Below are 25,775 nucleotides of genomic sequence, written 5' to 3' on the forward strand. Positions count from 1 at the left end.
TTAATGTGAAGTGTGACACCTCACAGACAATATTAATACTGGGCACAAACAGGGTTTGTTTTATCTACATGCATTTGGGGAATATCACCAAAAGATATAATTTATAATCATTAAGAGCTTGCCCGAGATTTTTTCTTTTATTTTTCTTTTTTTTTGAGACAGTCTCCGCCCAGGCTGGAGTGCAACGGCACGATCTCAGCTCACTGCAACCTCTTCCTCCTGGGTTCAAATGATTCTCCTGCCTCAGCCTCCTGAATAGCTAGGATTACAAGCACCCACCATCACGCCCAGCTAATTTTTGTATTTTCAGTAGATACAGGGTTTCACCATGTTGGCCAGACTGGTCTTCAACTCCTGACCTCATGATTCTCCCACCTCGGCATCACAAAGTGCTGGGATTAAAGGCATGAGCCACCGTGCCCAGCTTGCCTGAGATTTTTTAAAGTAACAAGTGTCTTTTTTTTTTTTTTTTTTTAACAGATAATATATTCACATGCCTCCCACCTTTTTTTCTTCATGTATCCTTCCTAAAGCTATCTTTAGGATTGGCTGGGCGTGGTGGCTCACGCCTGTAACCCCAAGACTTTGGGAAGCCAATGCAAGCTGACCACTTGAGGCCAGGAGTTAAGAGACCACCCTGGCCAACACGGGAAAACGCCATCTCTACCAAAAAATACAAAAATTATCTGGGCGTGGTGGCACATGCCTGTAATCCCAGCTACTTGGGATGATGAGGCAGGAGAATCACTTGAACCTGGGAGTCAGAGGTTGCAGTGAGCAGAGATTGCACCACTGTGCTCCAGCCTAAGTGACACAGTGAGACTCCAACTCAAAAAGGAAAAAAAAGGTTATCTTTAGGTTATCTTATATAAGCATATACTAATACAGGTTTCTATTTACACACCCACACACACACACACACTACCCTTTGCTTTTTCACTCAATATGTTCTGGAGATTTTTTTCATATAAATGTGTGTGTGCGCACGCATATGTATGCACAAATATACAAACACACATTTAAATATGCTGCCTATATATATATGTATGCTACACAGCATACACACACACACACACACACACACACACACACACACACACACGCTGCCTCATTACCTAGGGGCTATATATGCTATGAAAGAGATAAAAGTACTAACATTTAATTACATATTTTCCTGCTGATGGATAATTAAGCATTTTCAAATTGTTTTCTTTTTTGAGATGGAGTCTCTGTCGCCCAGGCTGGAGTGCAATGGTGCAATCTTGGCTCACTGCAACCTCCGCCTCCTGGGTTCTAGCGATTCTCCTGCTTCAGTCTCCTGAGTAGCTAGGATTACAGGCACCTGCCACCATACCCAGCTAATTTTTGTATTTTTAGTAGAGACAGGGTTTCACCATGTTGGACAAGCTGGTCTCGAACTCCTGACCTCAAGTGATCCACCTGCCTCAGCCTCCCAAAGGACTGGGATTACAGGTGTGAGCCACCGTGCCGGGCCCCAATCCTTTTCTATTACAAATAACTCTACAACAAATATAATTTTTATGTAGCATTTCATATACATAAGAGTGTTGTCAATCTGATAAACTCCTGGAAATACACTCACTGTGTCAAAGGATATGTGTATTTTTAATTTTGATGAAAAATTTCCACATTGCTCTACAATTTTGTGCCAATTTAGATTCCCATCAATCATGATTGAGAGTACCTGTTTCCTTACACACTTTGCACGGCTTACCACCCTCTTCCGAATTGCTTGCATGGGATGAAAAGTGTTATCTCTTTGTAACAAAAAGTTTGTTTTTCACTTCCTTTTCATCGGACTGCCTGTTCTTGTACTTTCTCCGTTTTTGGGATTTTTTTCTGATGGACTTGTAAGAGTGATCAATATATTTTAAAAATTAGTATTTTTGAGTATAATACATCAAAACTTTATGCCAGTTCGTTGTTTCACCATTGCTTTTATTGTGGTTTTATCATGCAGAATGTTTTCACTTTTACTGAGTTTATCAATATTTTCCTTATGGCTTCTGAGTTTTCTATTATGCTCCCACTCTAATAATAAAACACATTTTTCCATCCAAGTGAAATTAATAATATAAGGACTAATATATGAACCAATCTAATTTTCTTTTATAGATATTCAATTGTTCCAAACATCATTTGTTGATAATCTATGACTTCCCAACTCACAGGCAATATCTCCTTTATTATATATAATATTTCTGCATGCATTTGGCCTACTTGTGGTCTCTAGTCTTTCATTTACTAGTATATTCATGTGCCTAGACAATTGTTTTAATTACTATAATTTTATAAACATTTTAGTATTTGATAGGTTGTTTCCCTCCACCCTATCCCTCATTATTTTTCTTTTTACAAAATTTTCTATATAATTCTTGTAAGTTTATTTATATAAACAGCCTTTCTTATTTAAAAAAACTATTGGTATTATGATTGAGATTATGTTGAAATATTTTATGTTAACTTAGGAAGATTATATGTTTAATACTGAAATTTCTTATCCAAGAATATGGTATGCCTTTCCAGTTATTCAAGTTTCCTTTTGTGTCCCTGGGGAACTTTAAGGTGTTTTTTATTCAGTAACTGGATCTTGCAAGCTTACTGTTAGTATGTTGCCAGGTATTTTTTGTTTTTATTATAAACGAGGTCTTTGTTTCAATTATATTTTCTAACTATCTAGAAAAGCTATTGATTTCTTTGTGTATTAATTTTTGTGGCTGGGTGCAGTGGCTCAGGCCTTTAATACCAGCACTTTGGAAGGCCAAGGCAGGTGGATCACTTGAGGTCAGGCATTTAAGACCAACCTAACCAACATGATGAAACTCCATCTCCACAAAAAATACAAAACATTAGTTGGGTGTGGTGGTGAGTGCCTGTAATCCTAGTTACTCGATAGGCTGAGGCAGAGCTGCTGAACTCAGGAGGAAGAGGTTGCAGTGAGCTGAGATTGCACCACTGCACTCCAGCATGGGTGATAGAGTGAGACTCCATCTCGGAAAAAAAAAAGATTGTACTATCACCTTACTAAATTGTCTTATTAGCTGTTATAGTTTTTAATTTGGTTCTCTATGATTTTTATCAAGTACACAATCATATCATCTACAAGTTCTGACCTCTTCACCTTTCTTTGATTTTTATATTTCCTTTCTTTTGCCTAACTGCATCTTTCCGGTAATTTTTAAAGCACAATTAAACATCACATCTTCCTTTCTTATGAGACAGATGAAAAAGTCACTCACAATTAATAAATTTTAAGTGTGTATGTAAAATTATTTCTAAGTCTGTAGTTAGATTACAAAACTCCTATGTCATGAAATTTACTGCTACCAATATTTACAATCAAAATGCTGTAACTAGAGTTTAAAAGAAACCAGATGATTCTGTGGCCAATAAACACAACAACTAGAGTTATGTGTACTGAGAAAATGGTAATCAAATCACAAGCTTTGGGGGATGAACTAATATGCAAAGGAACATGGAAAAATTCTCTCTCAGAGAACTGACAATTGATCATACATGGTGTTGTATTTTTCCCCTTTAAATTAAGCACATGGGCCAGTAGAAGAGACAGTATTGAAACTTTCTGAGTCTAATAATGTCACTCATAGACTACAATGTATTAATATTTTAATCTGTACCAATGCATTTCATATTTTACCTGGATTATCTAATCTTTATAAGTGAAGGATTAAGTTGGTGGGTTTTTTTCTTTAAAAATTATGTTAGTTTCAAACTAGTAACTTAACATGAAACCTGACTTGTAAACCTACAGAAGGATCAAGCAAAAGACATACAAGTGGTTGCCTGAGATATAAGTTACTTTAATATTTATAAGTTGAATTTATGAGCATACAAGATCCAGATCTTGTATAACATAGAATCTAGCTTTTTCTGCCATATTACCCATATACCTGTGTTCTGAAATGCTGTTTCAATCATGAAGTACCTAAAAAAATTAAATAATTCATTATATTTTGTTTGAAAAATTCAGAGGAATTCACTGGCTATGCTCAGGAGACAATGAAGGACCCTGTCATTCTCTTTGTCTTAACTTGCTAGTTTATCAAGATTTCTAGGAGTGGAATGTCTTACAGCCCTAACAGTAAAATTATTGCCTCTAGATCTTATCAGCTTCGAGGCTGGTGCAGCGTGGAACTGACTGACGGCTGAATGGAATACTGATGAAGTGATGAAGACGACAAGTCATTCGAAGTCCCATTTTATTAAATGCTTTGAAAATAAGGTCCAGAACCTTCAGTCAATTTATGACTAAGTGTAGGAAGCAGATGATTCATGGTGCTCTGTCTGAGAGGTTAAGTTTGCCTAGGGAAAAATGGACATAGGAAAACGGAAAAAGCTAAGATCATAACGGTGATACATGTCTTTGCCAAAATAAGTGGACAGGGTTTTTTTTTAACTGAGGCAAACTGTAAAACTTAGTAAATTATTTTAAATAGAAATTTACTGTTTTGTGATATAAAATAAGAACTGTGATTTATGCATAATTTATCTATACTTCTAACTTAAAATTTCTTCAAAGCATATATCTATATATGATAATTAAACAGAAGTGTTCATCTCATGTGACTATATTGCTTTTCTGTCTCGATGTAGCCATAACCAATAATCCAATATTATTTCAACATTTGTTTCCTCTGGTAAGACAGATGGGCAATACAGCTCCTTCTAATATAATCATTTCCCTTAAATATAAGGAAGTCCTTCATACATTAATATGAAAAAAAAACCCTCCAAGACATACTGTTAGATGAAAAAAGGCAAGATGCAGCTTTTTTGCTTGAATATTCTGCTGGGATATTGTTAGAATAATACTTAAAGAACTTGGTGGCTGGGTGTGGTGGTTCTTGCCTGTAATGCCGGCACTTTGGGAGGCTGAGGCGAGTGGATCACCTGGGGTCAGGAGTTTTGAGACCAGCCTGGCCAACATGGTGAAACCCTGCCTTTACTAAAAATACAAAAAACTAGCTGGGCATGGTGGCGGGCACCTGTAATCCCAGCTACTTGGGAGGCTGGGGCAGGAGAATCACTCGAGGTGGAGGTTACAGTAAGCTAAGATCACACCACTGCACTCCAGCCTGGGCAAAAGAGAGAAACGCCATCTCAATTAAAAAAAAACAACAAAAAAAACCAAGAGAGAACTTAGTAATATTGGTTGCCTTTAAGGATGAGAATTTGGAAACGAGAGAGACTCATGCACTTTCTTAAATCTTTTGAATGCATAAATCTTTTGAGTGCAACTTAAGAATGCATAACTAATTCATACAAATAAATTAACTAAAATTTTAAAATTAAACACGTGGCCACTGGTACCACAACAGCAAAAGAATAAGAAGGCAAAATTATTTCCTGGAGAGCTACACAAATTCATCTCCCTAGAAAAAGCATTCCCTTATACCAAATTCATAAACATGCAAAGCCAAGAATAAATAAATAATAGCACCAACAATTCTTAAATGAATTCTTAACTTTCTATTAATTATATAAACTAGGCCAAACTTTCACTTACATAGCAGCTAATGGACTTTCAAATTTTCCTCCAAATAATTAAATAAATTGTAATATTTTACAATTATCAAAAGAGGTAGAAATGTGAACAATATTAATTTCAGCATGTTTTTCTTGTGCCTCTTGGTGGGATCTAATTCTGGCAATAGTCCATTAACATATATAAATACTAAATGTATATACATAAAAGTGTAAAAGTTAACTTTCATAACACAGTTTCAGAAATGATTAATGTAATTTTACTTAGTTATTAAGAAAAATTTTTAAAACTCCATACATATCCATCTAATTATAAGAATAAAAATATTATTTTCTGTTAGAGTGAGTAAATAAGGCTTTTTAAAGCAAGTTGGTAATTATTGCATACTCTGGCACAGGATAAATTATGTTGTGATGAGCACCAAAATAATTACTAAGTACATACACAAATTTTTTATCTTCAAGTGAAAAGTATGCTCAGGTTCTAAAACTCTAAAATTCTATAAATGATATGATTATATAGAAAAATAATCACAAAAAATACACTGGAATTTCAAATGAATAAAAACACAGAGGGAAATATTATGTTGATATAGTTAGAAAACGGATGTATAATGAGTTCAGAATTAAGACTGTGGCCAGTTCTTCTACCAAAATGTTTATGTGCTACTGAAATATTAACAATAAATAGATCCCTAACATTCAGGTCGCAACTTAGCTGAACACATATCCAGTGACGATTCAATAAAAATGTTATAAAATCTTTCTGAAAGTTGCTGTTTAATATTATCAGCAGGAAATGCCTTTTAAATGTATGTGTATGTATTTATATAAGTAAAACCACATATGTATATATCTATATACATATATATAATTTAAACACATAGACCATATAAAAGGACACAGTAAATGAAAAGAGAAATATTATTTTGACTAAATTTGAATATTAGTAATTGATATCATAACATATTCATATAAAATTTAATTTGTTACCAAATTAACAAATGCTGACCTTTTAACCTTTAAGTTCAGGGGTACTTGTGCAGGATGTGCAGGTTTGTTAAATAGATAAACATATGTCATGGGGGTTTGTAGTGCCAATTATTTCATCACCTAGGTATTAAGCCTATTATTCATTAGTTATTTTTCCTGATCCTCTCCCTCTTCCCACCCTCTATTCTCCTCTAAGGCCCAGTGTGTGTTGTTCTCCTCTATGTGTCCATGTATTCTCATCATTTAGCTTCCACTTATAAGTGAGAAAATGCAGTATTTGGTTTTCTGTTCCTGTGTTAGTTTGCTATAGATAATGACCTCCAGCTCCAACCACGTTCCTGCAAAGGACATGATCTTATTCTCTGTTATGGCTGCATAGTATTCCATGGTGTATATGTACATATTTTCTTTATCCAGTCTATCACTGATGGGCATTTGGGTTGATTTCATATGTTTGCTATTGTGAATAGTGCTACAAAGAAGATATGCAATGCATGTGTCTTTATAATAGAACAACATCTATCGCTTAGGGTGTATACCCAGTAACAGGATTGCTGGGTTGAATGAAAGTTCTGACTTTTGGTCTTTGAAGAATCATCACACTGTCTTCCACAATGATTGAAGAAATTTATACCGCTACCAACAGTGTATAAGCATTCTATTTTCTCCACAACCTCACCAGAAAAATGCTGACGTTTCTATGTACCTTGAAAACTGAAAAATTTTATAATGTGAAACCCAAAAATTAAGACATCTTTATATAATTTTTTTCATTTAAAGTTATAAGAATAATTCATATGCTCAAATAAAATTTTTCTATTAATGATTCAGAGATTCTTCTAGTATAAGAAAGATGGCTTTAGGTTTTATGTTGAATATCAGACTAAGTAAGAAGAGTGCTAATCATTTTTCTTAGTAGTTGCTTCAATATCAAATCAATTCACTTTTTTTCATTAGCATATCTCAAGAAATTGACTTGCACATTAGAATAAACTTTCCTTTGTGGTAGGAAATTATTTCTAACAATTTTAAATAAAAGTGTTTCTGTATAGGTACAGTAAATGTAAAAGAGGAGGTCAAGGCAATTATTCTGAGAACTGGACCAGAAAACTTTGTCACAGGAACTGGGTAAAAGTGTTTGGTTTGTGCTGTTCCCAAGTACCCAAACATAGCTAGTTTTACATCAACTGAATTAATTGACTATGCATTCCACTTACTGATAGCCCTTAAGGAATGACCCAACTGACTATTTCTCAGTCAAGAAATTTGGCCATAGTTCAGGCTAATCTTGCCCAGTAAGTTGCATCAGTCATTCTATAGGTTACAGGTTAACACTAAAAAACAGTTAGAAAAACTGAACATATATGGTACAGATGGGCTCAATGTTTGGAAACAAATGACTTGAGACCTGACCAGCAAACTGTTAAAGATTGTGCTCATATACAATCTAATGATATGGCATCTCCTAAAAAAAAAAAAATCCTTGGTTTTTAAGAGTTAAAACAACCAAAAATCTATGGTTAGCATTTCTAACATTTGGCAAGAGGCGGATGATATGATATCTTAAATAGGTTTCATGGCACTTAAACTTTGTTAATTTTACTACAGTAACATGTGAAATTGTAAACTGGGAATCACAACCTCACTGTGAGTCAAGCAGATCTTCAGTACAATTGAGAAAGGCATTTAAATCAAATATACCTTTCAATAATAAATTCAAGGTAATACAATAAACATGAGCAGAAGTATATTTAGACAAGTACCACACTATCAATCTATAAGGGCTTTGGTGAGATCACCTTGTCATTTTTTCATACAAGTTACCCTCTTTTTTTTTTTTTTAACTTTTATACTCCTTTTGTTATAAAGGAAAATTTTCTTATAAAAAAGAAAGCAAAACAAAACAAAAAGAAAAAAATCACCTTAGAATTTTTATCCTTAACAAAAATTAACAAAACCTCAAATATGATTTTAGTATAAAATTAATATATACAATTGATACTATAAATTGGTGTTTTGTAAAAGTTTTCAACTATTCCCAGTTTTTATAATTCAGCTATTTTATGTGTTCAATTTACTAATTAATATAATAAAAATCACATATCGAATTTGTATAACGGGTAACTTAAGAAGTAATGCCACCTTTCATACCTACATAGAAAACCAAAGTGTATCCCTTAACCATCCCTGCCAAAAAATAGAAGAAGAATAATCAAACTATAAAGGTTAGCAATGCAACTGTATTTACATGAGCTGGAATAAGCAATTTGGTTTATTTAGTGAGAGGCAAGTAAATTTAGTATACTCGCATCCAGTTGTTGAGGATGTTAAACAGGTATCAGAATCAGCGTGAAGGCAAGTAGGAATGCCTAGAGAAGGTGAGGTAGGAAATGAATGGGATTTCAAAGGATGGTATGTTAGGATAAAAGCAGGTGGATGAAATGAAAGCGAGAAAGGGCATATTTTGCCCTGTTTTTTAGTTTTCCTAAGGCCTTGTTAAATGGTGGGTATTTTCTTTTCACTGAAAATAATTTTCTAGGTGACCTATAGGAGGAGTGCTATATGCTACTGTCACCCTTTTCTACTTCTTTTCTTTTTATGTTAAAAATACAGTTATTTTTTATATCTACAGTATTTTATAAATTTTTGTAAATCTTATGATTGTAAAGGTAGGAGGAAATTAGAAAATCATTTGGTCTAACCTCTTATTTTAGTGATAGGGGAAATGAGGTCCAGAGAAGCTATGGTTTATTAGTAGCAATTCCCTTGCTTCTAATCAACATAAATGTAGTGGTGTGACTAAAAGGTTCAAAAATCTGTATTTAATATTATTAAAAGCAAAAGACAACAAATACACATAGGAAATGCTCCAGAATTACAAAAAAAAATTATGAAAAGGAACTCTCCACTCAGACCAGCTAGTCATCTGTTCTGATGCTAGTAACAAATAGTGAATTAAAATAAAAAGTTTGTAAAAAAAAAATAAATTAAGGAAAAGGCACTGAATGATGAAAGTATGAACACATGAATTTACTGCAAATACACAAAGTATACACAAAGTACTTACCAAGTACATATAATATCCTGGAGAAACTCCATAAAATGAGAAACATAAAGCTTCTCATATTACTATTTTCTCCCCAATTTATTTCTATCTCTATTTCATTGCAAGAATAAACTATATGATGAGATGATAAAATGGGATACATCTCCTTAATTCAAATCCCCAGCACCCTTTTATATGTAATAACTAGAAAATCTATTTCATTGCTGCTTTAGCTATGTGGTTCTAAATGGACCACTCTCATATGCTTAATTAAGGTGAAAAACAGAAGTTCAGGTTACAGAGTTTGATGTTATAACATTCTGCATAACTTTCTACAACTATTACTATTATATCATTTCAGTACATTAAAATACATTGTTTTGGCCGGGCACGGTGACTCACATACCTGTAATCCCAGCACTGTGGGAGGCCGAGGAGGGTGGATCACCTGAGGTCAGGAGTTTGATACCAGCCTGGCCAACGTGGTGAAGCTCCATCTCTATTAAAAAAATACAAAAATTAGCCGGGCATGAGGGCATGTGCCTGTAGTTCCAGCTACTTGGAAGGCTGAGGCAGGACAATCACTTGAACCCAGAAAGCAGAGGTTGCAGTGAGCTGAGATTGTGCTATTGTACTCCAGCCTGGGCAAGAGAACGAGTCTCTGCCTCAAAAAACAAAAACAAACAAACAAAACTCCACCCATTGTGTTAAAATAAATATATCTATTAAATATAACTTAAATATATATGTTCCTAAGATACTATTTGCTCATATCTATGATCAGAGCCAACGCAAATATTTTTCATCTAAATAACCTATATTAATATTTCTTAAAGTATCTCTCTGGTGGAATGCAACAGGAATTTATATAAGGCACATGGGTAAACATTTTTAATTTTACTATTGAAATACTGACTTCAATATGTATTAGGAAAAATTACACATGATTTTCTGTATTAAAAGTGAGTCAACTTAGAAAACATTAAGTAAATAATAATACAGGTAGCATGAGAATATGGCAAAACTTTTATGTCTAAGGTTTGGGAAATGCTGCCTTACATAATGTAACTTCTCTGGGGATGAGCTAGCATAAATACTATTGTTGAAAGATGTGAAAATTCCAAGCTAAATTATATTTTATCCTCTATTTTACTGCTTAGCTTTGATCTCATAAAGTAAGCATAATAAGAAAGTAAGTTCTTTCCATAGAAATTTAAGGTATTTTACTGATGGAATACAGCTTATTAAAACCAGCAGTTTAATGAGTAAAAATCACCTCTCTAACTTGCCAGTAAAATTAAAAACTCTAATTCACCTGATTAGAGGGCATACATATCAGTAACATTCTGCATAATACTACATATGCTACATTCTGCAAACCATCACAGTACTAAAACTGTCTAACACATACTTGCCCCAGTCCCATCTGTGTTGTTCTTTTCCCTCTATAAAAGGAAATGTTCATTAGAGACTACTAGAAAGCTAAATTAAACTACTAAAAACTCAAATACTTACTGTCGCTGGGGAGGCCCGAGTTGTGTGTGTCACTGAGTGACCAGAATTCTCCATTGAATTGCCGATCAGATAGGTTCCTCCAGAGCTGCTGATGAGTTGTCCTCCTGTGACGCCCATCTGAATCCCACCAGTGCCCACCATACTGTGGGATGAGACCACAGTAGTCACCTGTGCGGAACTACCTTGAGTATCAAAGTAATTCCCTCCAGTGTTTTGGCTGTACATCTGCGTCTCTGTGTAAGGATAAGTTGTTGTTCGGCTTTAGAAGAAGAAGGAAAAGAAAAAAAGAAACTTACTAGCTTATTTATGTCATCTTATTAAATTTTTTTCTAATATGAATGTAAGCGAAATATATTGGTTGGCTTAGCCTTTGGAACATGGCAAGTTTTGCATTTTGTACAAAACTTAATTCCCAGAAACAGCTGGAATTACTTTTCAAATTAAGAGTCCACTCATTTAAATAAGTACCTCAACTAGTTTCTGTACTTCAGAGCTTTTGCCCCCTCCTGGTGCCTACCTCTAGCATATAAATAAGCTCAGGTCTCTTCCCTCCAAGAAAGCTTGCCCAGCAACTTCTTCAATTGCTTAAAAAACGTACTACAAATCCCAGTTTTAGGGAAGTTGGGACCTGGAATAAGTAGGAGCAGTGTGAGTAGTGGACTTAGCTCCTGCTTAGCTAATACTCAGACTATTTCACATTCCTGGGTGACTCCCAATAAACCTCCATGACTAAAGTAGCTTGCATGGATCTCTTTCTTACCTCCATAAAGATCTTTAGCAAACAGTTCACTCACCATGGACCCTAAGTCCCTTGCTCATATCTCTCTTTCTGTTCACACTTAAGTTCCTCCTTCATAAGATGACTATTCCAACTCTTCGGGTCCTCACTTTCCATTTTCCAACAACTACAGTAAAGCTTCTGCCCTTAGCCTTTGATAAGAACTGCTTTTAATAAGGTCACTTGTGAGCCCATCTAAATACCAAGCTAAAGGCTCCTGCCAGTCCTTATCTCTTGTGACCTATCTGCAGTATGATACTGTGGACCACTCCATGTTGCCCTTTCCCTCCTCTTTCTCTTCTGATTAAGCTCATTTGATTGATCTGTTTTTCATTTTCAATTGACCATAGCTTAAATTTTGAGAGGATTTTTTTAACATTTTATTTTGAAACACTAAGTTCTCAAGAAGTTATAAAATATATATATAAGAACATATTTTATTTTAAACATTCAAATACGAAATTGAAATTCCCAGTTCTTTTACAATTATCTTCAATGCCACCTCGTAGAACTAGCTATTCCTGAGAGTTTGGTGTGTACGTTTTCAAACATGTCCTATATGTATCTTAAGGCCTGGATATCTTAACCTCTTTTGACCCTTAGTGTCTATGACCCTTCTTTTCCACTGTTTGCTTTTTTACCATAACCTCTCAAGAGCCTTTTGGAGTCTCCAATTATTCTAGCACATCAAATATTAGTATTTTTGAGGTTTCTATTTTGAGCTCTTATTTTTATTTAGATCAAAGACCTTTACCACATACAGTACTGTATAACCACATACATGCTTTTAGTAAACAATCTTGCTTTTTTTACCATAACCTCTCAAGAGTCTTTTGGAGTCTCCAATTATTCTAGCACATCAAATATTAGTATTTTTTGAGGTTTCCATTTTGAGCTCTTATTTTTATTTAGATCAAAGACCTTTACCACATACAGTACTGTATAACCACATACATGCTTTTAGTAAACAATCTTACATAAGTTGGCATCACTGCTCTCTTTACTTCCTAGTTATACTTTAAGAATATTAAATCTGTGTTTCTAACAGCCAACTGGTCATCATTACCCAGAACTCCTTTGAAATATGGGAAGCTGCGTAAAATTTAACGTATGATGAGATTGCTTCCCCTCTCTTGTTCTTTCTTCCACACCCCTGCTTCTCAGTAGAGGGCAGCACCATTATCTTCAACTTTGGAAATTATTGCTTACTCTTCCCTCTGACTGACATGAGTTGCTGAGTCTGTCAATTTTATCTTCTAAATAATTCTCCAATTCTCCTTTCCATTATCATACACAGTACCTTAATTCAAATGTTTTCTATTATACAGGCATTTAAGAATGCCTTATCAACAATGCTTGAGACCACAAGTGTTTTGGATTTTGGATTTTTTCAGATTTTGGAAATATTTTCATATATAAAATGAGAGATCTTGGGGTTAGGACTCATATCTAAACATGAAATTCACTTATGTTTCGTAAGCACCTTATATACATAGCCTGAAGGTAATTTTATAAAATATTTTAAGTAATTTTGTGCATGACACAGTTTGTATATGTTGAAACATCAGAAAGCAAAAATGTCACTATCTCATGCTAGTGCTCAAAAGTTTCAAATTTTGGAGCATTTCAGATTTCAGATTTTGCATCAGGGATGTTCAACTTGTAACTGCCTTCTAATTGATTTTCCCCTCTCTATTCAGGTGCTCTTGCAATCTATCTCCAACTCTGCTGCCATGAGAATTTTCTATAATGCAAATATAAAAATAAAACTTGGCTTAAAAACCTTTCCATGATTCTCTCTTGCCCTTAGAAAAAGTTCAAAACTTTTTTCCACCTGACAAAAATCATCAGGGGCTCATGCCTACATAATCTCCAGACTTGTTAGCCATGTTATCAAATGCTCCCCTCACTCACATCATATTGACCATTTTGCTGGTCCTGCTAAAGTGCCATTTTCTCTTGCCTCTCTCCTTCACTATACAAGTATTCCTCTGCCTGAAAGTCCTTTTCATTTTTTTCCACCTCCCTTCCTTTGTCCTAATCATCCTTAGACTCTCAGCAGAAGCTCCTTATTTCAAAATTATTTTCTGCATCCTTTGCCCTCTATGGCCACTCCTCACAGCGCTGTTATGTTTTATGCTCTTTACTTTTCCAACATCCTTTGAATTACTGAAACATAGCTCTCGATGTGTTGTTAATTTCTCCATGTCTTTGTACTCCCATCAGCAATCTCAACACTTAACACAGTTGCTGGTACATAGCAGGCACACTAAGTAGTCAGCAAATAAAGATATTTACAAGTACATTAGACATAATAGCCAGTTTCATAAATTTCTGTATCATAAATCTTTTATTTTCTTCAAACATGAGAAATTATGCTAAACTACTCCAAGATTTATGTTTAATTTAAAACAAGTACTTTTAACCTATTATAAATTAAACTTGTAATTTACAATATATATTAGTAAAATAATTATAGTATTCTGAAAGCATTTCAGACTGGGTAAAGAGCCCTTTCTAGAAAGAGCTATAGCAAATCCAGGTAAAAATTTTAGTTTGGGGTGATGATAGAAACAACTTCGTAGAAATTTTCTTTTTTACAGATAGGAAAATGTCATTTAAAATACACATAGTATTCTTCTCATCATTGCTATATTTCCCAATTGGAAATCTCATTTATTTCTCTATTTACATATTTATTTAATGAAATAAAATAGCCATGTTGATTTCAAATTTGGATAAAAAGAGAAATGAAGTCATTTTAATTTCTGTCTACTGAAAATGACAGTGGCCCCACTTAACTGTGGTTAAAATGACACAATCTGATGTTGGTATTTAAACATAGTTAAATAAGTTGTAGAAATAGATATAGGACAATAAACACTTTGACAGATGCGGCACATGGTGCCCCTTTCCTTTTCATCACCCAAGCAGGATGATTCAGGAAGCCTCCTACTAGAAAGTAGATTTCTCAAATAAAACATAACAATAGCAAAATATAGCTAATATTTACTGACCATTGACTATGCAGCAGGCACTAGTCTATATGCTTTTTAGGCATTAACTCATTAAATTTTCATTATAACTCTATAAGGTAGGTGCTGTTATATTAATAATTCCTATTTTAAGTTTGGATTGATTAAATAACTTAGTCCAAAGCACAGAGCTGATAAATCATGGATTTGGAATCTAAATCTATATTCTCAACCATTACATCACAAAAAAGAACACAACTTTTTATATCTGTCAATGATATATGTCAACAACTACTAAGGAACAGCCTAACAAGTGGAATAGGGACTATATGACCTTCCTGTTGCTACTTGATATTTCCTTACAGCTTACCTTACTGTCTTCTGGCACTACGCTATTCTCCATTATTACCAAGAATGAGCCCTGTTGACTATGTACTTGCAATTGTAAAGAGGAAGCCATGGAAAAGGCGGGGCCATTTCTGAAGATACTTAACCGCTGCAGCTTTTGGGCCTGCCCTCTTTGTATCATTATAATCAGTAAAGAACAATAATGCAAATAATGCATCACAGATATATACAATCTCTATACAGCCCTCAATGTCAGTTCATAAACTAGAAAATGGCCAAAGAACAGGAGAAGGGAGAAAGTCGCTAAACAGTATACCTAATCCATAAACTATCCCCATTACTCCATCATGGAACTGTGAAGGCTTGTCTACTATATAAACACACATTGGGGTAAAGAGTGGCGATTTTTAAGGAAAAAAATCCATACAATTATATTAAGGAATAAAGGGTGATAAATTCTCTGAATTTGGCTTTGACAAAAATACACTTGCAGTTGGAAACAGGGGAGACTTTCAAACACTGGGTTGAGTAACAGAAGCAGATTATAATATCTTTAGCTGGGTCAGGTGTAGTAGCTCATGCCTGTAATCCCAGCACTTTGGGAGCCTGAGGTGGGCGGATCACCTGAGGTCAGAAGTTCGATATCAGCCTAGACAACATGGTGAAACCCCGTCTCTCTACTAAAAAAGTACAAAAAATGAGCCAGGCATGGTGGCACACGCCTGTAATCCCAGCTACTTGGGAAGCTGAGGCAGGAGAATCACTTGAACCCAGGAGGCAGAGATTGCAGTGAGCCAAGATCACGCCACTGTACTCCAGCCTAGGTGACAGACTGAGACTGTATCTCAAAAAAAATAATAATAAAATAATAGTATCTTTAGCCACTGTCCCTTAAAGGTAAGAAGGCAAGCATGAACTCCCTTGTTGGATTCCCTGGAGCCAGAGCCAGAGTCATGCGCAAGTAACCACTAACTCTTAAAGGTTTTTTCCATGTCTAAATACTTTAAGCTCCTGAATAAATACTTAAGAATTTATTTTAAAAAAGAAGCACCAACAGCAAAAATAAACAGTTCTTTTTTAGGTACTAGAAATAGACCCTCTAATTCTGATATTTCAGATCAGCTCATCTTTTATATTGTATACTGAATATATTCTTCAGATGAGTTACTGCTTGCACATTATTTTCTCTAGAAATTTCCTAAACATATGTTCAAGAAAACGACTCAATTTTTGGCATATCAGATTGAAAGCAGCTAACTATTTGTGGACTGTACATTCCTGAAATAGATAAATCCCCAAGCAATTCTGTGCACATTTAAAAGATACTGCTGTGTTCATTTTGTTTGTTCTGTATTGATTACCACAGAGTAAGTCATGAAAATAATGTCATATTATTTCTATAGCAGAAGAGAAATCTTTCCATTGTTCTGCATATGTATCCAGTAATGAATATGAACACATCGATATGTCTATACTTGCCAACAGAAGCTTCTTCATAGCTGACTCTATTATAGGGTTCTATGTAAATGTCAGGACTCTGATTCATTGAATTCAGTAATTTAGTGCTGTTTGTTTCCCATCATGCCTTAGCATATACCTTGGCTAAGGTTGATCCTGAATATTCCCTTACATATTCACTTGGATGATCATGACAATTTATGTTAGCTATAACCAATTTTTCTGTTTTCTTTATCTTCAGGTGTCTTATCCATAATTTCAGATACTCAGTGTCTCTAAATTATGTGCTGCATATTTTACCAAGATTTTGAATATCCTCCAACCAATAAGCTTGTCACTATAAAATCAAGCAATGGTATGAAAGTAATAAATTAAGGAAATAAAATAGCTTGTAAATCTCATACCATAAATTGTATTATAAAGAGAGAATATAGATATGGTGACCATTATCTTGCATGGGTACATTTTATTGCTTTTAGGCTACTCTGCATACATTCTTTTAACAAATATTTAATAAGCACCTATTCTGGCACATAGAATAAAAGCAACAGCGCAAACATGATCTCTACTGTTATCAGGGCTGCATAACATAAGGAGTAAGTGGGCAAAAATAGGAAACGAAATAGGACAATTAGAAATTTTCCTCATTTCTATGAAAGCGAAAACATATAACAAAAAAGCAGAATAAATGAGAGAGCACATATTAGATAGGACAGTCAAGAAATGTTACCCCTGAAAGCCAGATTTTTTTAGATTGAAACTAAAAGATGAAAAGTAGTCAGCCCTATGGAAAACAGGAAGAATAATATTTTAGGAAGAGAGTACAAAAACTCACAACATAGCACAAAACACAGCAAAGGTCCTGATATTTAGAAAGAAATTAGAAGTCTGGAGTATTTTAGATATAACAAATGAGAAAGCTGTCAGAAAGAAATGAGGTTAAAGTAGGTAAAAACTAAACATGCAAGCAGTGTAAACAATTTTCTTCACTGCAGGCCATGATCCACTAGTGAGTCATAAAATTAATTTTAATAGGTCACAACAGCATTAAAAAAAGAGACTGGACTAGACTAGAAAACATCAGTGCTTATTACACTTAATGAGAATAAGAATTATTTTTCGAAATTTTGTTTCTATCATATACAGAATATACACATAAATGATGTATGTGTGAATGTCTGGGTGTGTATGTGTGTACTTATCAGAGTATGAAATATATGCCTAACTTTCTCATAGTAGATGATAGTTTTAAAAGCTTAAGAGCCACTGTTACAGACTACTGTAAGAAGTCGGATTTTGATTTGGGCTGGGATAAGAGTGAAGGCCTTATGGGTAGGGGGAGGTAGGGCAATGTTCTAGCCAGAGAGACAACCTGAACAAAGGCCTGAGGCCAGAGAGGTAAAGGTACACCATGAGAAAATGGAACTGCAATCAGGGCCCATGGCTGTAATGGGCCATGGAACCTGCAAATTAGATACAACAGTAGGAGGTGATCTTATTGGAAGCTTGTTCAGTATAGTGAGAGCATTATGTGTCTGATTGAACTAGACTGAGGAAATAACTAAAGGCAGCCAGAATGAGCAAGTTTTTAGTATCTTAGAAAAGTTTGAGAGCACAAGAAGTGCATTTGGAAACTAGGGATGAATGTTTTTAAGAGTCAAGGGGTAAATTATCTTCTTTAATCTACACGAAGTTAATCATACAGGTTAGAAGTTGTTACCCCACTTTTATAGATGGAGAAAGTAAGATGTGAGGAGGCAAGAGCACTTGCTCTGAGTATGACACTGACAGTGAAATGATGAAGGAAGACTAGAACTCTGGTCTGGATATCTCCCAGTGCAGTGCTCTTTCTGTTTTGCTACCTCTGTTTGAAATATGTAAACACTGCCAAACACATTGAATTTAAAGAGGAATGGCAAATGAAAATTTTCTTAGAAAGCTTGCTATATGATTGAGGAAAGTAGGCATATATTTTAAAGCAGGGTAAAAACTGGCCCTACACTTTTTTGTTTTTGTTTTTATTTCTAAAAACTTGGAGGAGAAAGTAATTTTCAGTTTTTGGAGAAATCCAGTAAAGATTTTATTTCTCGCTGTAGAATTTTCTTTCTTTTTTTTTTTTTTTTTTTCGAAAATTTCCCATGAACTCACACATTCCTTACCAAAAAGAATTGGCCAGAAAAATTATTTCAGTCCATATTCAAACCATAAAAAAAGGGTGAACACTCTTTTCTTCTCATCATTTAATGACTTTTTGAATTATTTTCAAGTCCAGTGGTGCACAGACTCTTTTCCAATTAAATTTGTATATTAACCTCAAAGTGTCAAATGGATAAAAGTGAAACATGCCCCAGTTGAAGGGGAACACAGATAATGGAGCAGAGTCGGTTTCTGTCCCTCCCTCCCAGTACAACCACCTCTAAGCCTCTCCTCCACCTTAGAACTCCAGGGCTCCAGAGAACACAGACAACTGATGATTAATTGATTTATTCACTGTCAGTTCACAGTGGCAGTGGGGCCAGGATCCAAGATCAGTATCCAGGGGTAGCACTGGCGAACAGGGTTTGGGATGGCTGCAAAAGTACGGTGTCTGTACTGCACTGTCTTTGTGCTATGGTTTTGTGCATGGTCTGACTGCTGCCTGACATCATTTGTGCCTGCCTTTTTCCAGCTTGATTCTCCAGACTTCCTGGAAATTCTGTGAGTCACAAATATCTTTCAATAAATTCTTTGTCTTAAATAGGACAGAGTTTGTTTCTGATGCTTGAAACCAAGAACCTCTGCCTTAAACAGTTTCAAATTATAGAGTTTTTACATGGGCCACCAAAGCCCTGAAAAGAAGTTGCCACATTATTCGGAATCTTCAACAAAAAAAGTATCTGGCTGGCCAGCATGCGCTAATTTTTTGAGTTTCAAAACAATATTCTCGAGTGTTCCACATCAGACTGAAGGCAAAGGATACACCAGAAAGATCACATGTCTATTTTCTGGAAGACACCAAAAGGAAAACAGTACTTCGGAAAGGAATTTAAGTGACCTAATATTTAACCTCTCCTTCTTACATAAGAATAAAAAAACAGTAGATTAAATATAAAGTAATAAACAGTACTATCACTAATAAAACATTTGCTTTCACTTATATTCAAAAGACACACTTGTTTCTTCTAACTTCAACTGCTATTAAGAAAAAGTAAAAAATAAAAAGCCTTCATTGAGCTGTTGCTATACCTGCTGGGGAGGAAATGCAAGAATAAATGTTAAAAGTCAGTAATACTTCTTGTAATAACTTATTCAGTTTTCTCCTTCATGTGTAGTATTTTCATTACTATATATGTTGATAATGTACGGAGTATTGGAATCATAATTTTATACCATCCTATGATTTTTTTGTAAGAATCTGCACATCTTTACTTAGCATTTAAATTCTTTATTTCTCTATGGTGGAACAGTGGTTCTCACACTTTAGTGTGCATCAGAATCACCTGGAGTGCCTGTTGCATTACAGAGACCTATTTCCCACCCCAAAGTTCCTCATTCTGTAGAACTGGCCTGGGCACCAAAAACTGGCATTTCTAACAAGTTGTCAGGTGATGTGAATGCTGCTGGTCTGGGAAATACGCTTTGAGAACCATTGCACTAGAGGATACTACAGTTATGAAACCTGATTTTCACAGGAATGAAAGGAAAAAGTGTTTTAAAAAATATTAATTCTTTTAGCCTATTCGGGTTAAAAAAACAAAAACAAAAACAAAGTTTACTGTTACAAAAGGGAATTTTATATTCTTTGGCAGTTGCTCATGATACCATGACCAAAAGTTCCAGTGCTATAATGGTTTTTGAAGCATACTGAAAAGAAATACATAGTAAATATATGAGTCAACTGCCCTGACAAAATAAGTCAGGGAAAATGAATATGGACCTAAATTAATTTTAGCAGAAATGGCATTATAAAACATTTGATTTGAAGTCACTGATAAAAATTTATAAACAAGAAAAACTGAGTAACCATATACATGTCCTAAGTCTCAAAAGTTTTTCACCATGGGAAAAAAACCAACAAAACAAATAAGAAAGCTGTGTGAATGCCACAACAGCAGCATCTCAATTCAGTTTCATTCATTTTTTCCCGGTGTATTTAAAGCCACCAAGTAGTCAGCTCTAGTCTCACCTATCATTCAATGCTAGTCTTTAATTTATTCAACAGATATAGACTGAGCACCTATCATGGGCCATTGTTCTAGGTATTACGGAGAGAACAGAGTGCAAACAAACCAGGTCCCTGCACACATGAAGCTTACATTCTAGTGGGGGAATAAATAGTGATCAGTTAAAAATGATAGTCAAGAGAACGACAGATAGTCATACATGTTGTAGAAGAAACGTGGTCTCTCTTAGAGAATGCCAGAGAAATATGTACTCCAATATGCTTCTGAAGCAAAAGTCATAGAAAACTTATCTGGCCAATGATAAGAATGAGGAGGAGCAAATAAGATAGGAAGAAAAAAGAATATAGAGTCAGAGAAGTCGGAAAAAGACACTGATTTAAGGATAGAGTGACTGACTGGTTGATGGCTAAAGATGAAGTAAATTTAATCTAGAAGGATGGCTGTTAGATTTAGCAACAGAAGGTCATCAATGACTTTAAATAAGGGCAATTGTATTGTAATGTGGAGAAGAAAGCAAGCTTGGAAGGGGCTGAAGAAGATGTGTTCAACAGCATCTCAATTCAGTTTCATTCATTTTTCCTTGGTACTTAAAGACACCAAATAGTCAGCTCCTGTCTCACCTACCATTAAATGCTAACCTTCTTTAATTCATTCAACAAATATAGATTGATGGCACCTATCAATGGCCATTGTTCTAGGTATTAGAGAGAGAATAAGGTGCCCTTCCATAGTCTTTTCCACAGAAGGGCAGACCTCTCTTCAAGAGAAATCTAAATAGGAAGTAGATGGACAAACTAACTCCTATACCAGTCAGAATGTGTTGTACATCAGTAGAAGCATAAATGAAGAAAGCACCCCTCCATCTCAATTACAGAATTCCATGTAACCATTTTCTTTAAGGAGAGGGTATTTGAATAATAAGAAGAAAGCATAATCTCACTTGCAAAAACTGAAATTTAATATTTTACTTATAGAGGAAGAAAAGGGATTGAAGAATATCCCTTTTAAGGCTCCTTATTAATAATTTAAACCTTATGGAAAAAGAATTAAATGACTTTAAAAATGCATTAATACATGATTTTCCAGAGATGACTACAGGTATATATTTTAAAAATGGATTTTTAATTATTCAGTGTCAATATATATTAGTGTACCATTTCCCAAAGCATACAATGTGATTTTATTAGACATTATTCAGATAAAAGTGTTCTGTGGTTCTATGCATTGCTATAGGACTTTTCAGAGCTTTTAAAAGGTTAAAAGGAATTGAGGGTTCTCAAGAGAAAGGGAATCACACAGAGTTTCCCTGCTCGTGTAACCACAGAACTCTCATGGGACTAACGCATGATGGATCATGGTATGAGAAGTTATGTATTAGAGTTGAGAAACCTATAATCTAAACAGGAAGACTACTAGAACAGATATCCATATTATGAATACTTTTGCATTTTAAAACACTGATTGTAAACAGTGGGCAAGCTTCAAAGAGTGATTTATATAAGAAAATCCTTTAAAATAAAGATTTCTTAATTTGACCATAATACAGCATGATGTCTTTATTTCCATTTTGACTAGCATAATGTAGGAGCAAGTGGGGGAAGTATGAGTCAAAAGAGAGTGGGGGAAGAAAAAAATCATTTTATTTTTAAAAAGTTATTTCTTAGCTACACCAAGAAATTTCCATTGAAATGAACTCTCTCTCTACATGGTATGCAATGTTTCCCAGCAGGTTTAATTATAGTATTCTAAATGATTAAATATCATAAATAGTAAGAATTTATAGAAATAAAGATGATGATCAAGCCTTTGGGAAAATTTTGGAAAAACTACTGCAAGGAAATACACAAATGATGTAGCATCAGTTCCTACAGAAGCAAGGATAAAATAAACAGGGGCAAAAGTGTTTTTGCAAAAATTACTTTTTTCTCCCTTAAGCAAAAAACTACTCTATTCCAACATCTAGCGCTGTAAAGCAGTCTCAGTTGTTTAATTGAAATGTATGCTCACTCACTAACCCACACTGTTAAGCCTGTTATGCTGGCAATAATTGTCCATATTCACAGGGAGAACCTGGCAAACTCTTCAGTATCATCAAATTAGAATGACTACAAGTTTTCATAAGTGACGACACATGTCTGTGAGGGCTGTCATCACCTCCTGAGTGAGACCCCATGCATTATGGCTACATGACATGGGGATGCTGGTGACAAGAGCATTAGTGAACTTACTGAGCATGCCCAGGTTTTAGGGCCATGTACTGAGTGCTCAAAAGTTCATGATAAACATCAGAGTCCCTATCTTCTGAAAGTATCATTAGCAAAAAGCATTTTTTATCACACAGAAGTGGGACTGAACTGTGATCCAAGTCAGAGATCAAACACTAACTTGCTATTAATTAAGTGTGGTAGGATAGAAGAATATGGAATATTCTTTCCTAACACACATGGAAGTGTACCAAATAAAAAGAAGCCATAGAAAGACCCTAAAATGAACATTAGAGACAAAAATTTTAATAGTCAAATGTCAGCACCACAAAATTACAGACAGACTGAATTAGCTTGTGCTGAAAAAAATTTTCTAGTCATATTTGAGAAAAAATATTCATAGTCCCTAGTTGCTAAATTTTGAGTATAATTCATGGCAACACAATGATTTTTCCTTATTAAGTATAAAAATGATGCTACAGAACCTTTAGTCAAAAATTATCCTTGATAGTAATGAAAGGTTTTTAAAGATGCAACTTCTCTCTCTTGACCAAAAGTGCACATTTGTAACATTATTGGCTAGAGTTGAGGATACAATCTGAGTCCACACAGACTAGATCAAAGCTAATTGGACTTTGTGACAAATGACCTCATGACCTAGACCTCATTAGTCATGATCTAACCAACTGAGCTAGTTGGCCATAGAAAATACATGTTACCACTAGATATTTTGCTTTGTATCATTTCTGCACTTAAATGGGCCCTAGAGTTTTAAAGAACCACGTTACAAATGCTATTTTTCTAAGGTTTTATGAATGAGTAAATTCATTCAACTCATGTTTACTTATTATGTGAAAGACCCTAAGATCAGTGGTAAAGCAGTTTAAAACTGCACAACACAATATGCAGAATTTAGAATCGTAAATAGGGAAGCAAAGTTGTAAACAAATAACAAAAGTGTATAATTTTACAGCAATAACTAACGTTTGTTGAGTGCTTACTATTCTTAAGATGGTTCATGAAGCACTTTTGATAAACTGAGGTTACCCATCGAGTAGCCTTTACCCAAAATGCTTGGAACAAGCAGTGTTTCAAATTTTTTATTTTTTCACATTTTGAAATATTTGCATTATACTTATCAGTTAAGCATCCTTAATCTGAAGATCTAAAATCTGAAATGCATGATGAGCATTTCCCTTGAGCATTATGTTGGTGGTCAAAAAGTTTCAGATTTGGGAGTATTTTGGATTTCAGATTTTCGGCTCAACTCATACTCCATTTCATACATAACAGACTAATCTCTCCACCTTAGCTTGGACCAGTACAAAATGAGAAATAACTGTGATACATACTATACAGTTAACTCTCTCAACACCCATTCCAACTGCCCTTTTCCCTTGTCACATTCTACCACAACAGACATGAAAGCTACAAACTCCCATTCTGAGATTCCCCTGCAGGTGACCATTACTACTTGTCACAGACAAAGATGAAATGGCAACTGACAACTGGGTGACCTCTAGCAGTGTCTAGAAAGACATTTATTTTCCCTGACAGCATAAAGGTCGAAGTGGCAGGCGTCTTTTTCATTTGGTATAAATGCCAACAGTAGTTTAAGTTTATGGTGAAGATTCCAAAATCAGGCTCCAGGGGGCCCTGGACATATACAACAAACAGGTAGAGTGAGAAACATTCACAGTATGTCTAAAATATGTAAAGAGCTACAGATTTAATAGGGTAACAGAAATTTATTGACTTTATTATGTGCCAGCCACCTAAGTAAATGTAAATAAAACAAAATGCCAAGTTCCCATTCAGGGAGAGTTCTTCCTACTATACGAAACATAAACAAGCATTCATAGTACAATGCTGGAAGTAAAAGTCAGTGTACAATGTTGCCCTTTATAAGGGAAGGATAAGCTAACTGCAGAGCGGGAGAGTCAAGAGTCTATGTTACAAAAAAGGGGTGACATGTCTGTCCATAAAGATCACATTAGACTGGGTTTGGGGAGACTGGAAGGAAAGGAGAGAAGACAGAGAATGCTACTTCAGCAGAGAGAAAACGACATGAACAAAAACAGAAGTATGAAAGGAGAATATTTGGGGAAAAATGCACAAAGTTGGTTATGCCTAGAAGGTAGAAAATAAGGATAGGGAGGTAGAGATGGGGAGAATGCCAATGTGGAATGTTAGATTTTATTTTATAGGTAATGGAGGTAGTGTTAAAGACACTAGTGATGTGGGTAGATTCAGTGACCAAATATAGTAAGAAAAGAGAGAAGTCAGAGTCAATGAAAAGCTTTCAGTTTTGTATCATGTATTATGTACCAGGCTCTGTGTTAGGTACTTTAAATACATTTCCTTGTATCCTCACAATAACTCAATAAGAGTGTGATTATTCTTCTCCCACTTCCACAGAAACAATAATGAAAAGCTCAGATTATTTAAGTATGTTGGTCACAATTATGAAAACGAATACAAAGCTAACTAGAATTCTGTTTCTAGCTATAATAACAACAGATAACAACAATTGAACTCATATGTCCTCCATGCTTCTGGTGTTAAGCGTTATTACAGTGTTGACAAAAATAAAAGAAATCCTTCTTTCATGGAACTTACAGGTTGACATCATGGAAATAAATGAAATCACCCAAGGAAAGAGTAGATGTCATAAGAATAAAGATAGTAGAGGTTATCATCCTGGGGTATACCAACATTGGTGGGAGGTGGGCAGAAGAGTCAGTGAGAGAACCTGAATTCATTTCAGGT

General features: G+C 34.8%; 1 protein-coding gene across 14 annotated transcripts in view; it reads right to left on the reverse strand.

The window, feature by feature from the left end:
- Positions 1 to 25,775, reverse strand: part of RFX3 (regulatory factor X3) — a 296,327-nt gene that overhangs the window by 95,009 nt on the left and 175,543 nt on the right. For all 14 annotated transcript variants that reach the window (XM_037727298.1, XM_017496970.2, XM_037727308.1 and 11 more), the window contains one exon: positions 11,081 to 11,339. In XM_037727298.1, the coding sequence (XP_037583226.1) occupies positions 11,081 to 11,339 (259 nt within the window). The remainder of the gene's footprint in view (positions 1 to 11,080; positions 11,340 to 25,775) is intronic.

The sequence above is a fragment of the Cebus imitator genome, unplaced genomic scaffold, assembly GCF_001604975.1.
Source record: "Cebus imitator isolate Cc_AM_T3 unplaced genomic scaffold, Cebus_imitator-1.0 Scaffold227, whole genome shotgun sequence".
Lineage (NCBI taxonomy): Eukaryota > Metazoa > Chordata > Mammalia > Primates > Cebidae > Cebus > Cebus imitator.